We start from the raw sequence: 18,170 nt of genomic DNA, 5'->3' as shown, positions 1-18,170 counted from the left end.
CCTACTATTGCAGGAGGGAGCTGCCTCCCCTTCACAAACCCAGTCTGATCCTCGGAGACCACCTCCGGCACACACCCCTCCAACCTTCTCACTAATACCGTTGCCAGGACTTTCACATCAGTATGCAGCAGCGAGATGGGTCTATAGGACCCGCTGTCCAATGTATTCTTTCCCTTTTTCAAGATTAGTGAAAACGACGCCTGCGCCATAGCCCGAAATCCCCCCCCTTCTCTGTCGGGAACGGCTTATAAAATTCCACCGGAAAGCCATCCAGCCCCGCCGCCTTACCTGACTGCATCGTGCCAATGCACTCCATCACCTCCTTTAGTCCTAACGGCTCATCCAGTGCCTGCCTCTTCCCCTCCTCCAACTCCAGGAAGTCCAGCCCATCTAAAACTGACTGGAACACCTCATTTATACTCTCCGGATCCGACACCATGTTCCCCCCCACTCCAGCTTCACCTGAAGAATTTCCCTGACCGCTGTCAGTCATCACAGTTGGTGGGCCAGCGTGCGACTCACCTTCTCCCCCCCCCCCCCCCTCCCCCACTCTGCACCCCACTCCCTCTGCAGCTGACCCACCGCCCTTCCCATTGTCAACCGATCAAACTGCCCTTGTAACCTCCTCCTTTCCGCCAACAACCCCATCGTGGGGGCCACAGAATACCTCCTATCCTCCTCAACTATCTGGTCCAACAGTCGCCGATGCTCCTCCCTCACATCTTATCCTTATGGGCCTTGGACGAAATAATTTCCTCCCGGACCACCGCCTTCGGGGCCTCCCAAAGCGTTGCTGCCAATACCTCCCCATTCTGACTAAGCGCAACATAATTCTTAATCACCATTGCTACCTTCCCACGGAACTCCCTTGTTGGTCAAAAGCTCTGAATCCCGCCTCCACCCCAACCTCTGCGCCTATCCCGAACGAACTCTCACATCTCAATAGTCGGGGCGTGGTCCGAAATCACTATTCCCGCATATTCCTCACCTCCCACCCCCATCAGCACCGCCCGCACACTGGGAGCACTGTCAACATTTGTGATCTCCATTTAGAAAAAGGAAATAGAGGCACTGGAGAAGGTGCAAAAAAGATTGACAAGAATAATACCAGAACTGAGGGCATTTCACCCTCAGAAAAGGCTGGAGCTGCTTTTCTCTAGAAAAGAGAAGATTGAAGGGTGACCTGATGGAAGTCTTTAAGATGATGAAGGGGTTCAATAATCCAATAGGCATTTGATGAGAAACCTCTTTACCCAGTGAGAGTGAGAATGTGGAACTCACTCCCACAGCGAGTGGTTGAGGTGAACAGAATTTTTAAAAATTCAGTCATGGGATGTGGGTGTCGCTGGCTGGGCCAACATTTATTGCCCTGGAACTGAGGCCATTTCACAAGGCCCAAGTAGACAAAGACGGCAGATTTCCAGCCCTAAAGGTGAACCACACTGGTTTATGTGACAATCAACAATGGTCTAACCTTTAGACTTTTAATTCCAGATTTTTATTTAATTGAAATTTCACCATCTGTCTTGTGGGATTTGAACCGGGCTCCCAGAACATTACACAGGGCTTCTGGAATACTAGGGACGATGCCACTACGCCACTGCCTCTCCTGAATACATTGAAGGGGAAGCGAGATATATACATGAGGGAGAAAGGAATAGAAGGATATGCTGATGGGGGAGATGAAGAGAGCTGGATGTATGCTCATGTGGGGCATAAATACAGAGAGACAATTGAGCCGACTGGCCTGGCCCTGTGTTGTAGACTCAATGGAACAGAGACAAATGTGTTTCTTTTCATTCTACCCGAGGAGGTAGGACTATTTACTCTGCAGGATAAAAGTCCTGTCAGCCCACTAGAAGCAAAGTTGTGAGACCGGCCAGTCCAGCAGAAAGAAACCCTTCGACCCTCCCACTTCACCAAGTGTCAGAATGAACATGATTCAGTCCTGGATGTGATTAACAACAGCAAAAACAGCAGAATCCAACCCCTGTCATCACTCGTGAACTCGCTGGTGTCTCAGCAGGTGCAATATTTTTACAGACTGTGTAACTGGTTAAAGCTCTTTCCACAGTCACTGCTCTAGAACACTCTCACTCGGGTATGTCTCTCTCTCTCTCTCGGTGCTTTTCCAGTCACACGGATGGTTAAAATCTTCTGAAGCCAACGTGATCTTTGAGATTTCTGTCTGTAATTCCTCCTCTTCTAATATCCTGTAAAAACAATTTACAAAAGACATTACTGTCAGCACAGGACAGAAACTCAGAACAGATAATTCTAGTTTCAAAAGTACACTTTTCCTCTCTCATTCCCCTAAAGCTGTAAATCCCTGTCCCACACACTCTCCCTCCATTCTCACTCTGCTGTATCTACTATTCACCCTCCCAATTCTCCTGAAGGTGCTGATTCAGGCTGATTGACAGATCCCTGCTCACTGCTTCCTGTCCTGGATGTAGACATTATAACAAATAGGGAAGGGATTCACTCACTTATCCAACCTGCAGTTGGCCATTGGGCCCATCGAGCCTGCTCAACCATTCAATGAGACCATTTACCGATCTACCTCAGTACCATTCCCCCACACTACCCCCATCTCACTTGATATCTTCAATATTGAGAAACCGATCATTCACTGACTTGAAAATACTTGATGACTGAGGCCCCACAATCCTCTAGGGTAGAGAATTCTAAAGCTTCACCACATCGGGGCAGCACGGTAGCATTGTGGATAGCACAATTGCTTCACAGTTCCAGGGCCCCAGGTTCGATTCCGGCTTGCGTCACTGTCTGTGCGGAGTCTGCACATCCTCCCCGTGTGTGCGTGGGTTTCCTCCGGGTGCTCCGGTTTCCTCCCACAGTCCAAAGATGTGCAGGTTAGGTGGATTGGCCATGATAAATTGCCCTTAGTGTCCAAAATTGCCCTTAGTGTTGGGTGGGGTTGCTGGGTTATAGGGATAGGGTAGAGGTGTTGACCTTGGGTAGGGTGCTCTTTCCAAGAGCCGGTGCGGACTCGATGGGCCGAATGGCCTCCTTCTGCACTGTAAATTCTATGATAATCTATGATCCTCGAGTGAAGAAATCCCTCCTCATCTCCGCTTTCTTTCCATTTTCCTGCAGGTTTCCCATAACCCTCGACTCCCTCGTCAATCGGAAATCTGTCCTGTGGAGGGCGACATAGTGGTGCAGTGGTTAGCACTGCTGCCTCACGGTGCCGAGGACCCGGTATCGATCCCGGTCCCGGGTCACTGACTGTGTGGAGTTTGCACATTCTCTCCGTGTCTGCGTGGGTCTCACCCCCACAACACAAAGATGTGAGGCTAGGTGAATTGGCCACGCTAAATTGCCCTTTAATAGGCAAATGAAATAATTTACTTTACAATTTTAAAAACGAAATCTGTCCCGGGATTGGGGGGTGGAAACCACGTGGTGCGGGCGCCGGAGTAGCTGTTTTTCTGCAGGTTATGGTGCCACTCGCCCATAATGCGTCATTTATCTTGAATGCCCGGCACTCATCTACCGAATCCTTGAATTAATATTTGTTATCACGTCCCTGGAAGACTTTGGGATTGAGTTTGCTCAGATTATGCTGAAGAACATCAAGGAATTAGTCGATAAAAGAGCACAGGCAGATTCAGCGGGGCTGGAGTCGCCTTTTCAACATGGCGGCCTGACCCTCAGGAAGTCTCCCGACCCCGCGCTCTCCGGGGCTCTTTCGGAGGCTGTGAAAATGACTGCCGACATTCTCTGTGTTATTGACCAGAGACCGAGTGTGCTGACATTCTCGTGATGTGTCGGTGGGCGTGGAGCATTTATTCTCTTCCCTGAAGCTTCCGGAGGCCTCAGAAAGCCAGTGTGACGCTCTCAATGCTCCCCTTTCCAGGGAAGAGGTGTCAAAAGCCATGAAGGAGCTGCAGCTGGGTAAAGCTCCAGGACCGGTTGTCTGTGGGTATGAGTTTTATCGGGGGGTTGAGGATTTGTTGTTGGACCCGTTGGTAGATATGTATTGTCACTCTTTTGACTCTGTGATGCTGCACCGACTCTTTGTGAGGCTAATATCTCTTTGATTCTGAAGGTGGGCAAGGACCCAGAGAAGTGGGTCTCTCATCACCCAATCTCTCTTTTGAACGTTGACTTGAAACTGCTATCTAAAGTTTTGGCGAGAAGGCTGCAGGACATCCTTCCGACAATTCTGCGGGAGGACCAGACTGGGTTTATAAGGGGAAGATTTTCCAGTAACAACGGTTCGAATGTTGCTGAAGCTTGATGAAGTAAAATGGGAGGAGCCCTGTGTACAGTATAAATGACAGGGACTGAATGGCCTGGTTCTGTGCTGTACATTCTGCGTGAAGAACTTGCATCACACAAGATTCCCCATAAAATACTTTTTCTGAAGATTTGGCATTTGTGTTTTTAAACTTAGGTCGAGACAAAATGTTGTGGCATATAAACCATGCAAAAGTTCAGGGTGGCAATCTTGATGTTGAAACAGCACACACTGGCGGTATGGTGGCGCAGTGGTTAGCAGTCCTGCCTCATGGTGTTGAGGTCCCGGGTTCGATCCTGGCTCCAGGTCACTGTCCGTGTGGAGTTTGCACATTCTCCCAGTGTCTGTGTGGGTCTCATCAAAAAGATGTGCAGGGTAACTGGATTGGCCACAATAAATTGCCCGTTAATTGGGAAAAAAAGAATTGGGTCCTCTAAATTTTTGTGAAAAATCACAGACCATCCGCAGCGGTGCTCCAGAATGGTTTACGGTCGTTGAATTTTGAGCTTCAGAGAGGGACTAGACAGGGCTGCCCTCTGTCCCCCTGGTGGTTTACATTGGTCATTGAACCCTTGCCGGGAGCTATTAGATCGGAGTCTCTGATATCGGGACTGGGGGGTGGGGTGAGGCAGCACAAGATCACTCTGTGTGCAGATGACGGGCTGCTGTTTGTGTCGATCCCCAGTGTTTCAGTCCCGGCCATTATTGGAGTAGTGGATAGATTTAGTGACGTCTCTGGTTATATTATCAATTTTACATGAGCAGCGCTGTGGTTAGCACTGCTGCCTCATGGTGCTGAGGACCTGGGTTCGATCCCGGCTCTGGTTCATTGTCCGGAATGGAGTTTGCACATTCTCCCTGTGTCTGTGTGGGTCTCACCCGCATAACCCAAAGATTGCAGGGTAGGTGAATTGGCCACGCTAAATTGCCCCTTAATTAGTGGGGAGGGGTAAACCCCCTCCTCTTGCTAACTTCCCCTTCAGATGGCACCCCCTTGGGATTTAAATATCTGGGAATGTCAATGACCCCCCTCTTTCAGACAGCTATATGGGACCAACTTTCCACAGCTGATGGTGACTATTAGGTGGGACCTTGCAGTGATCGGCTCTTCCAATTTCATGGCGAGGGAGGATCACCTTCATTAAAATGAATGTGTTGCCCAGATTGTTGTACCCTCTGCAAATGCTGCCGGTACTGCTGTCAACCAGAGTCATTAAGGAAATTAATGGAATGATTAGTACATTTATCTGGAATTTTAAAAAACCTTGCCTCAAGTTTGTGCAGCTCCAATTACCAGGAGCTAAGGGAGGGTTGGGTCTCCTGAATATCAGGTTATATCAATTGGCCTCTCATCTAAGTTCATAAGGGATTGGGTTAGGATAGACACAAGATCCATCTGGCTCGATATAGAAGCAGACCAGTCAGTTTTCCCTCTACAGGTCTTGTTGTTTTCTGGTGACATTAAGACAGGTTCTGCTAAGTGTGATAATCCTGTTATTATTAATACTCTCAGGAGCGTGGAGGTTGGTCCGCCAATTCAAAGGGAAATCTAAGTTGACTTCCACTGTCTCTCCTGTCCACCGCAGTCCAGACTTCCCACCCGGTCCCATTGACCATGGATTTGATACCTGGATAGAGGCATTTTGAGGCTGGGAGACATGTTCATCCTTTTGGCATACTTTTGTCAACAGTTTGACATCCCTAGACTGTCCTTTTTAAGTACTTACAGCTTAGAGACGTTATCTGTAACAAGACATCTTTGCCTCTTGATTCCTCAATTTCCCCAGTGAAAAGAACCCTGAATTCTGTGGAGCCTAAACAATTGATGAGCCAGTTCTATGATGCTCAAAATTCCATATCCTGAATTTCAATGCTGAGATCCTCCTAGTCATGGGACTTAGCAGTCAATATTGATGTGGAGATACAGGGTAACATATAGGACTATGGCTGATGAAATTTTGAACAGCAATAATAGGAAGGAGACCCCGTTGAAGATACTACACAACCTTCATTTGACACCCAGTCTTAGACACATGTTTGATCCTAATACATCCCCCCTCCCTTTCTCTACAGAGTAGTACTGCACTCCTGTATGCTTCACCAATGCCTTTGTCTATGTATTTACATTGTATATTTATTTATGCCCTATGTTGTATTTCCATGTATGGAATGATCTGTCTGGATTGTACGCAGCACAATACTTTTCACTGTACCTTGGTACACGTGAGAATAAATAAATCCAATCCCTGTGAGCCTAAAGTGTTTGGTAGTCGAGGGTGACTATATACATAGTCTATGGAGCTGCATCAAGATTCAATCCTATTGGTCAAATGTAGTCAGGGAATTGGAGAGAACTGATCCTGTATTTCTGATCCTGGGTCTCCCAGATGGGGAAATCACTGATTCGAATGAAAAAAGGCGATATAAGACCATAAGACATAGGAGTGGAAGTAAGGCCATTCGGCCCATCGAGTCCACTCCACCATTCAATTTTGGCTGATTTCAACTCCATTTACCCGCTCTCTCTCCATAGCCCTTAATTCCTCGAGAAATCAAGAATTTATCAACTTCTGTCTTAAAGACACTCAACGTCCCCGCCTCCACCGCTCTCTGTGGCAATGAATTCCACAGACCCACCACTCTCTGGCTGAAGATATAATACCCTGATCTTTGCTCCTGGATTAGCCACAACTTTCCCTCCATCCAAAACTGGCATGGGCTGGGTATGGAATGCATCCCGATGGAATTTTCAAAGTCTGTACTCCATTCCAAGTCTTATGTTTTCTGGAAGGTATGGGGCCCCTGTCTCAAATTCATCGGCCCCAATTCGCCTGACTTGCTTCTCCTGGTCTTTCCATGAGCGAATTCAATTTAACTTATTCATTTGAATACCATCATATTGTTAGTATGTTTTGCAATGCTCTGATTGTGCAACTGGCAGTTATCCTCCTGTTTTTATATGATCTTACCCTCTTTCCTCAGTCACTGGTTATGATCCAATGGCCACGCTGCGCTGGCAGAACATCTCACCGTGGCACAGCATGGCTGATGAAACCCAGGAGACCCCGCTCCCAGGATCTACCTGGCTCGCCACGCCTCAAGATTCAACGCGTCCTCGCAAGGCAGTGTGATGTAAAACCCCACCCGATGTTGGCAAGATCACTTTTTGGCAAATCTGCATATTAGAGCAAGGAGTTAGTCCCACTCTAATGTGCATGTTGCCGAGGTACCGGAGGCTCTGGGATTCATTCCCTTCACCTCAGAGACCTTGGGTGAGCACCGTTCAGCACTGGTCCTCAGATGGAGCAGCACTCATGGGGGTCACCCAGGGGAACCGAGGCACCCAAATGCATGCCTTTTGGACAGGTGGTGCCACCTGGGTAACAGCCTGGCACTGCCAGGGTGCCTGTATGGCACTGCCAGTGGGAATGGGCACTGCCAAGGTGCCAAACTGGCATTTTCTGCATGCGCATGATCAGGCATGAGGTGTCCGGTGTGGGTCTTGAAAGAGTTACGAGGGGAGGGGATCGTTTTGGAGATCGAGGCACTCTTTAAAAATGATGTCCCGATCTCTCACTGCAAGGGGGAAATCCAGCCAGCTGAGCTCCCCAGTGTACAAAATGGGGCTATGTGTGGCCTTGGTCGCGCGTTCCTGTTCTGGTCCCTTATACAACGCGAGTTGCGTTGAATAGCCATGTGTTTCTCAGAACTGAGTGGCAGGAAACGTACAGCCAAACACGCTTGCTAGGGGACTTTGTTCCCTCTTCGGAGAATCGCGCCCACGATATTAACAAGTTATCTGGTTGTTCAATTGATCCGGCATTTCATCTGGAGGCCCGATCCGGCATTTCATCTGGAGGCCCGATCCGGCATTTCATCTGGAGGCCCTGGTCCCTCAAATATTCTGTTCCGAATTAATTCTGCAACATGTTGTTGTATTTGTGCTGGCAACATTTCTTGTTCTGCTCTGTACCCATTTTCTACCAATTTTTCTGTCACTCTGTTGTGTTTGTTAAAAAATAGTTTTTTAAAAACCATAATAAACATTTGAAAAAATCTGTCCAATTTATCTGTGAAAATATTCACTGAATATTCAATGACCCTCCCGGCCTTCACTGGACCCGATGGAGGAGATTTCCAGAGACGAACAACCCTCTGAGGGAAGTGACGAATGGAAATACATAACGTAGCTACACTACAGTATTACAAGACTAGAAATGAAAACAAATGTACTTCATTACAGAACCATAAATAATATATCTGATGTGTACCATATAAACAGACGGTTCTCCATCCGATATTAATTTACTGTCCCCTTAAATGTCAGCCATCTCCTGGGGAAACCACCCTTTAATTGTAAACTGTAGGAAAGAGACCATCCTTTTCGCCAGATAAATAAATGTGCCAAGCTGAGAGAGCAAATGATGTCAATGTGTTTAAGAGAGAGAGTGAGAGACCTGGGACAACCTTTGCAGAGTCTGCACCCTCCCTGGATTCACTTCCTTTCCCTTCAGTTGCTGCAAGTCACCAATTGAAGGTGACAATGAGAAAAGAATTGGAAAGGGGGAAAATAAAGTGTTTTACTCACAGATGTTGGAGACGGGGACGTTTCAGTCTGTGTGAAGCTCAATCTTCATTCGCACAAAGCCCGCGCTGATTGGCTGGAGGAGCAGAGTCTTTCCGGTCCCAACTCTTCCTATTGGTCAACACCTCAGCAGGCAGGTGAGAGGGGGTGAATTCTGGCTGGTACATGGACACCTGCCCCTCTCCCTTAGACATGCGCAGTCCCGGTAGAGCGAGGGAATCACCGAGCGGCTTCTCGCTCTGGCGGAGCCGTCAGCCGGTTTCCTGGAAACCTTGTCTCGGGGAGGTACAGGGGGAGGGGAATAACTAGTGAGGCGGGGCTCCTGTGTCGGCACCGAGTCTGCGCACTGGAACCATGAGACGTCACAATGACTCAGAGGGACGTTCCCAGTACACAATGTCCCATTGGGGGCAATATCACTGGTTGCAGAAAATAAATACTGCGGATTGGACAACAGCTCAGCACGTCTGGAGGTCAAATGCCCTCCCACCCCCACGTGAGTCGAGGTCCGCCCCTTTATTGTCGCCATGAGTGGGATTGACCAATGGAAACTCACGGAAGACCGGAAGGGCTCAGGTCATCCAGCCAATCAGAATCTGGGGTTTGTCAATGGCTGCACAGCTTCTTCCTGCCCAGGAAAGCTGTTACTCTTCTGCCTCTGAATGAAGATTGGCTCCCAACAGGCTGAAACTTCCTCTTGTCTCCAATATTTGTGAGTAAAACACATTCTTTTCTCCCCATTACATTTATGCTCTTTTTCTGGCTTTCAGTTGTTCACTTGTTTAAATCCCCAGGCCCATATGAGATGTATCCAAGGCTGCTGTGGTAGTCAAGGGAGGAGATTGCAGAGGTTCTGACAATTTTCAAATTTTCTCTGGCCCAGGAAGAAACGTTTCCCCTTGGTAGACCCGTCAATAACAAGGTGAAGGGCAGGGGATTTGAGGAAAATCATTTTCATCCAGAGGGTGGTGAGAATCTGGAACTCAGTGACTGAAAGTGTGGCAGAGGCGGGAAACCTCACAACATTGAAGTAGCATTGAGGTGTGCACTGGATAAGCCAAAGCATGCAAGGCTACGCACCAAGTGCTGGAAAATGGGATGATCATAAATAGGCGCTTGATGGCTAGTATAGAGATGAAAGGCCGAAGGGCCTCGTGCTCTACTGTAAAACTCTGATTCCATGAGGACAGAGATGTCTGGTGTTATCCAGATTATATATATTATTTATGGTTCTGTCATAAAGTACATTAATTATTTTACTCTTGTAACATAGTACAGTAGCTATGTTATATATTTCCAGTCAGACTTCTAACAGAAGGGAAGGAGTCCATTGGACTTTTCGAATCGATGCCAAATCGCCAAGCAATTCTGTCAGTCTCGAGTGGGTCCCATTCTGTAAGCTAGCAGAGCCCATCCAATTTCATTTAGAAATTATTGATCATCTCTGCTGATTACCCTCATCAGCAGCAAATTCAAAATAATGATCAATCACAACCCCCTGTATCTTAACCAACTGAAACAATCCAGAGCAGGTGTGATTAAACGCATCTTTAGCCCACTAATATAGACATATATCTGACTAGCAGCCTGCATGAAGATTTTCAGTCTCTTGTGTCCAGGACAGGAAGCAGTGAGCTTGGATCTGTCAATCAGCTTGAATCAGGAGAATTAGGAGGATGAATATTAGATACAGCAGAGTGAGAATGGAGGGAGAGTGTGTTGGATGGAGAATTACAGCTTTTGGGGAATGAGAGAGGAAAGAATATTCCATAGAAACTAGAATTGTCTGTTCTGAATTTCTATCCTGTACTGACAGTGATGTCTTCTGTAAACTCCTTTTCCAGAATATTACAAAGTGAGGATTTAGAGAAAGAATTCTCTAACCAAATGTCATGTCAAGATCTGACAGAATCACTCGATTCATCAAGACCTGAATATCATCAACCTTTCAATCTAGGAGGAGACGTGTTTGTTCTGTTGGCTTCAACAAATGCGAAACATCAGTGTGACTGGGAAAGCACTGAGGCACACACACCCGAGTGACAGTGTTCCAGAGCACTGACTGTAGAAAGAGCTTTAACCAGTTACACAGCCTGAAAAAACATCACACTATTCGCAGTGGGGAGAAACTGTACACAGTGGGGAGAAACTGTACACGTGTTCTGTGTGTGGACAAGGCTTCAACTGATTGTCCAACCTGGAGAGACATGAGGAGACCCAAAACTTGGAGAAACCTTGGAAATGTGGGGACTGTGGGAAGGGATTTAACTGCCCATCCAAGCTGGAATATCATCGACACAGTCACACTGGGGAGAGGCCCTTCACCTGCTCTTTGTGTGGGAAGGGATTCACTCAGTTATCCAACCTGCTGAGACACAATCTCACTCATACCAATGAGAGACCTTTTAAATGTTCTGACTGTGGGAATAGCTTCAAAAGCTCTCAGGAACTGATGTTCCATCAGCGAGTTCACAGCGGGGAGAGGCCATTCACCTGCATTCAGTGTAGAAAGAGATTCACTCAATTATCCAGTCTGCAGAAACACCAGCGAGTTCACACTGGGGAGAGGCCATTCACCTGCTCTCAGTGTGGGAAGAGATTCACTCAGTTATCCCACCTGCAGACACACCAGCAAATGCACACTGGGGAGAAGCCATTCACCTGCTCTGACTGTGGGAGGGGATTTAATCGGTTTTCCAGTCTGCAGACACACCAGCGAGTTCACACTGGGGAGAAGCCGTACAGCTGCTCTCAGTGTGGGAAGGAATTCACTCAGTTATCCAGCCTGCAGACACACCAGCAAATACATACTGGGGAGAGGCCGTTCACCTGCTCTCAGTGTGGGAAGGGATTCCCTCGGTTATCCCACCTGCAGACACACCAGCGAATTCACACTGGGGAGAGACCGTTCACTTGCTCTCAGTGTGGGAAAGGATTCACTCAGTTATCCCACCTGCAGACGCACCAGCGAGTTCACATGGGGGAGAGGGCGTTCACCTGCTCTCAGTGTGGAAAGAGATTCATTCACTCATCCAAACTGCAGTCACACCAAAGAGTTCACACGTTGGAGAAGCTGTTCACCTGCGCTCAGTGTGGGAAGGGATTCTCTGAGTTAACCAGCCTGCAGACACATCAGCGAATTCATACTGAGGAGAGGTCATTCACTTGCTCAGTGTGTGAGAAGGGATTCACTCGGTCAACACACCTGCTGAGACACCAGCGAGTCCACGAATGATGGTACGGGTTGGATTCTGCTGTTATTGCTGCTGTTAATCAGGGCAGCACGGTGGTGCAGTGGTTAGCACTGCTGCCTCACGGCGCTAAGGTCCCAAGTTCGATTCCACCTCTGGGTCACTGTTCATGTGCAGTTTGCACATTCTCCCCATGTCTGCATGGGTTTTGCCCCCACAACCCAAAGATGTGCAGGGCAGGGTAGGGGCTAAATTGCCCCTTAATTGGAAAAAATGAATTGGGTAGTCTAAAATTAAAAAAACAAATTGCTGATGTTAATCACTTCCAGGATGAACCATGTTCATTCTGACAAGTTGGCGAAATGGGAGGGTCAGAATCTCTGCGGGACGGCCGGTCTCAAGATGCTCTTTGAGCCTGAGAGACCAGATTGCCACTGAAATGATCCACAAAAGCTGATGAAGTATATTTATTTTATCCTGCAGAGTAAATGGTGTTTTTCCTACACATACAGGAAGATCAAAACTAAATACAGAATACAGCAGGGTGACAATCTGCTAAACACCCACAAAGCATGATGGGAAAAGTAGCCAATCTTGCACAGGGACTGTGAACACAGTTGCAGTTTAATGAACCAGCCTGTTGAGTTGGCAGGGTGTGATAAGATATACTCAACATGAAACTGCTGCAGCTGCAGAGACTGCTCAGCAGGACAGATAAGAAGAACATGGACAGCACTTGTGCCCTGTTGTTTTCAGCTGGTAATGTACAAACTGATGACCCTAGACACGGGTGTATGTAACTAAGAACATTCACGATACTGGGAGAAACGGGATAAAAGCGGGGATGTTCAGAGCCACCAAAGCAAAGATCTACAGGAACAACCATCACGCAGGGAAACATTGGGTCCTGGGCTCAGAAAAGAAGACAATCTATCAAAGGGAGACTGACCACCTCACCTTGCAATGAGTAGTATTTGGGCCCAAGCCACGAGTTTTGCGATTCATTGTAACAAGTAATCAGTACTTTAACAAGTGAGATAAAGAACAGTTCATGTTGATCTTTTGTTTTCAACATTAATTTAAAAAAAAAAAAAAATTTTAAGTACCCAATTCATTTTTTCCAATTAAGGGGCAATTTAGCATGGCCAATCCACCTAACCTGCGCATCCTTTGGGGCGAAACCCACGCAGACATGGGGAGAATGTGCAAACTCCACACGGACAGTGACCCAGAGCCGGGATTGAACCTGGGACGTCTGCGCCATGAGGCATCAGGGCTAACTCTGCGCCACCGTGTTGCCCCCTGTTTTAAACATTAATAAAGAATGAGTTGTACTTAATATCTTGTGTCAGTGTTTCTTTGTCGCCACGTCAGTTGATATCGTCGTCTGAGGGTCAACATTTGGCGTCTCTGGGTGGGCATGGTTAAGTGATCACCTTAATGTCACACTGTGTCCAAATTAAAATTGTGGCTGGTAATAATCCAGATTGGGAAAGAGTACTCCAAGATTACCGAAAGAATAAATGGCCTAAATGAGTCAAAGATGCCAATAAGGCATTCAAGGGTCCGGGATCCTTTGGACACTGTGAAGGGGTGAGAAAGGGGCAAGCGAAACGTGCCTCCAAGCTGAGGAAGGCTACAGCGAAAGCTAGTTGTATGAGGAGGTAGAAAATGCAAGGTTACAATAGCAATTGAGTGCTGCAAAACAGGAAACCGACACATAGCGCGTTAGAGCCTTAGAAACTGAACCGAGGAATGAAATGCAGGTGTTACAGATGAGTCAATTTCAGACAGTGTGAGGAGGAAACTAGAGAGAGAGAAAGCTTAGAGAGAGATATGCACCTAAGAAGAGGTTTGTGGGTATAGGGCAAAAGTAGCGATTTACAGGCTGCTGTGAAGTCAAACACAGACCAGAGACAGAAATCAACCAACCACACGAAGTGTCAGAAAGAGCGAGAGACGCAGATAAAGAGGATAAAGGCATGTGTTCTGACCATCTGTATTATACTGTCCCTTTTATACAGACATTTGATCTTTTACCTTGTTACCTCAAGTACGATGTAAAAGCTACTAAGCCTAATTCCCCATTGCCATTTCTTCCTCGTCTGGAGAATAAGATACATTAGGTATATAATCAATATCATTTGCGTTATGACTGGGGCATGGAGATGGTGCAAATCCATAAGTGTATTTGGACATTTGAGCACCAATTCCACAAACTCCCACAATGTGGAGGAGTCTATTTGTTCAATATCGTTTGTAAAAGCCTTGGTTCATTGTTGGAGTGGATAGTATGACCTGTACACTTGTTGGGTTTGCATCTGAATTCCGATCAGGTGATCTGGTAGTGTGGGATTGTATAAGAGAAGTGATTCAAGTATTGTGTTTATTGATTCAAATATTGTGTTGTGATTCAAGTGTTGTGTTATCTTTTATGTTTTCCATAATTTGAATACCAACTGTTTCTCTGTTATCTATTTCAACCAGTTCCACTTTGGTATCTGGGGGTATAAACAAACAGAGCGATTGAACAGGGGGTATACCCGGTTGTTGCCACTGGGGTTCTCATTGTGCTATGGTTGTACAATATCTCCCATCAAATGTATGCAATATGATACATAGTAGCACAAATGGCTAGCACTGTGGCTTCACAGCGCCAGGGTCCCAGGATCGATTCCCCGCTAGGTCATTGTCTGTGCAGAGTCTGCGCGTTCTCCCCGTGTCTGGGTGGGTTTCCTCCGGATACTCCAGTTTCCTCCCACAGTCCAAAGACGTGTAGGCTAGGTGGATTGGCCATGATAAATTGCCCTTAGTGACCAAAAGGGTTAGGAGGGGTTATTGGGTTATGGGGATAGGGTGGAAGTGAGGGCTTAAATGGGTCAGTTCAGACTCGATGGGCCGAATGTTCTACTTCGGCACTGTATGTTGTATGTTCTATGTTCTTTGCAGCCCACAGCATTTCCATTGTTAAATTATTGTAGCACTAAATCTACATCTTGCTTCTTCACGGTCATATGTTAGATGTGCAAATACTACAGAAGTGGCTTCTATCTGTACCCCATTATATTGTACTAACCATAATATCCTCTATTAAAAGAGGAGCATACGATGGAGTGTTATGATATCTGATATAACGACTTCCTCTAAGTACCCAATATTCCCCACTCTGTATAATTAGTGTTGACATTGTTACGACACCCTGGGTGAGAACACGGTCAATTCCAGCCCCACAGACCCCGGAGTCCCAACATAAGTGAATTAACCAATAGTTTGTGTATTTTCCTGAGATCTTTGACCATTGACTGCTCCAATCAATGTGACTTACAGGCACAAGATTGTAAGTAAAATATGAAAATGTGTTTATTCATAAGAAGAGATAAACATGTAATTGTAACAATGGAACAACAGTCTGCGAATCTAATTATTCCCCTCACTGTCCCATCCTCCACCCACACACACACACACATGGCAGGCACACAGTGGGGGTAAGGAAGGGTTAAAAACAAAAAGGTCATTAAACTGGGAATGTGAGATGAGTATCTTTGCTGAGGTTGTGATCTTTGTAGGTAGTGCTCTTCTCAGAACATGAAGTGTTGAAAACCACCAATTGGTTTTGGATCTTTTAGTTCTTGCCTTCAGTGAGACCTCGCGGGCTGCAGGAATTCCTCTGGAGAGTCACCTTTGCCAGATTGACTCTCAGTATCACTGAGATAACATTAGAATTCTCTACCTGAGAGTTTACAGCAGTTCTCCATCCACTCTGCCTTCCAACTGCTTGTCAGGTCTTTGTGCAGGGTTTCTAGCTGTGGTATAAAGAAAGAGAGGTGGGTCTGGTCTTCAGGACCTTTTAGGGTTCTCAGGAGAGAGATATCAGACTCGGCTTTTCCCAGCCTTTCAAACAGAGGATTAAGCTTTCACAGGTTTGGCTGGAGAGACCGCTTGCAGCATTGCAATCTGAAGTCACTTTCACAGGCCTGTGTTATGGGCCAGGGTTTAGTGAACCCCAAAGTGTATCATGGAGTTCACCTTACCCACAGGTTTTAATAGATTGTGGTATGGGGAGCACACGGCCACTCTACAGGTGTGATACAGCAGAAATTGAAAAGTTTTTTTTTAAGCAAAACAATGTTTATTCTATTAACTCAAGTTAACCTTTTTAAAACATACAGTGAACATCTTAGCAACCATCAATTCAAATACAACCCCCAAAGAATGCAACACTAAGTAATCCTTTAAGCTATCCTTTTAACATGCATAAGACTTTTAAAAAACCTTTAAAACACAAAGATCAGGTTGAAATTCACTATTGAGAGCAATTATCAGTTTTAAATCACCAAAGGATCGATTTACAGTCTTTAGATTACAGAGAGCGAGACTAATACACCTTCTGGCTGTGACTGCGGCTATCTAGCTCTGAAAATGAAACTAAAACATACCCTGCAGCAAACAGCCTAAAACGAAAGTAAAAAGCTGACAGACAGCCCAGCTCCACCCAGACTCTGACATCACTGATAAACACCCATTTCTTAAAGGTACATTTCTTAAACACCCATTTTTTAAATGTACTCTCACATGACGCCTGGCTGGAGAATGTTTTAATCACCAGCCTTAGCTGATAGTGAGAGTCCAGAGCTGCTCACTCCAGGGTTTTAACAGAACTAAATTAAAATGGATTCTGCGCTGCTTCTTCGCAGAAATCTCGGAAGCACTCTCCCAATCAAACTTGTAAACTGAATGTGCCCTGGAATTTCAGGAGCATTGGTTAGCTGCTAGCCAAGTCCATCAAAATGATATCACTGGACTATGCCACATAGCACACTGCACTGAGGGCAGTTCTCTTGGGCCAGTTCAAGTCGCACCAGAGGGGTTTCAGTTTAAAACCAAAGCCTGCAATTTCATAGCAGCCAACAAGACAGAAATTAAAAAGGAAAACAAGGGGCAGGTAAGGATTCATAAGAGGTTCCTTACAACATGGCTATAATGGGTATCGCTAAAACAGTACCCATTAACAAATTGTTATTCATAATACATTCAACATCAATACTATATACATGTGTTAATCCCCTGAGCTGGCATCCAGGCAACCTATGGTTGTGACGGGCTAATTAGATGTTCATTTGTAACCCACAGTGGGACCATTCCCTCGCTAATCTGCCTCAGATTTTCTCACACCTGATCAAGTACCCATGATCCATTGGTGCTACAAACATCGTTCTTATTTTCATCATCCAAAATATTTTTCCCTATTAATTAATTAATTTTTAAAAAAGAAAGAAATTTAGAGTACCCAATTCATTTTTTCCAATTAAGGGGCAATTTAGCGTGGCCAATCCACCTACCCTGCACATCTTTGGGCTGTGGGGGTGAAACCCACGCAAACACAGGGAGAATGTGCAAACTCCACACGGACAGTGACCCAGAGCCGGGATTGGACCTCGGCGCCGTGATGCAGCAGTGCTACTCACTGCGCCACCGTGCTGCCCCCCCAATTAATTTATTAATGGAGATTGCATGATTTTCCAATAGAGCGGCCAAGTTTTAAATTACCCAGGTCTGTACCCAGTTGAGTTCACTGAATCCCTTTCCCCTTCCCCAGAATCCTTTTTGCTGTAAGCTGAACGTTCGGACCTTCAGGTTAACAGTTGCTAGATCAATAGAATTAATCATTGTAGTTCTGGTATTAAATGCCGTAGTGGTATTCGTCAAGCTGCATTTTAACCTGTTTGGTTCCTCGGTGCAGATATTGGCCATGTCCCGCCGTTATAATGGGCTGCTTCGGTCATTGAGGTAGGGCTATGTCTGTAATGTTTAAGACTACGGGCACCAGCTCATGGTGTACATTATCATAGAAAATCTTATTCTCATTAATTAATACAACCCCATCTCTGGTCCTGGACTCGTGGTTGGATGAGGTGGGCCAGTTGGCACGGGTGGTGACGAGGTCTTGACTACTTCTTCTGTGGTGATGTCGAGCGAGCGGGTACACCTCCCATTCCTGTGGTCAACAGTCCCACGAGAATCGATACGGCTGTTAACATTCTATAAACTTAAACAAATGCCCGCCCCAGTCGTCACCGGTTGGCTACTGCTAATGTTCTAAAAAACAAGATCAATTAGTGAGGTGCTTTGG

The 18,170-nt window shown here is 46.3% G+C and overlaps 1 protein-coding gene across 1 annotated transcript in view; it reads left to right on the top strand.

Moving 5' to 3' along the window:
• Positions 1 to 13,379, top strand: part of LOC140422145 (uncharacterized) — a 52,286-nt gene extending 38,907 nt beyond the window's left edge. The window contains 1 exon segment of the mRNA XM_072507145.1: positions 11,389 to 13,379. Within this exon segment, the coding sequence (XP_072363246.1) occupies positions 11,389 to 12,084 (696 nt within the window). The 3' untranslated portion in view covers positions 12,085 to 13,379.
• Positions 13,380 to 18,170: the final 4,791 nt, after the last annotated feature.

Source organism: Scyliorhinus torazame, chromosome 5 (assembly GCF_047496885.1).
Source record: "Scyliorhinus torazame isolate Kashiwa2021f chromosome 5, sScyTor2.1, whole genome shotgun sequence".
NCBI classification, from domain to species: Eukaryota; Metazoa; Chordata; class Chondrichthyes; order Carcharhiniformes; family Scyliorhinidae; genus Scyliorhinus; species Scyliorhinus torazame.
Note: the sequence above shows the minus strand (reverse complement) of the source record. Positions and strands in the feature narration are given on the sequence as shown.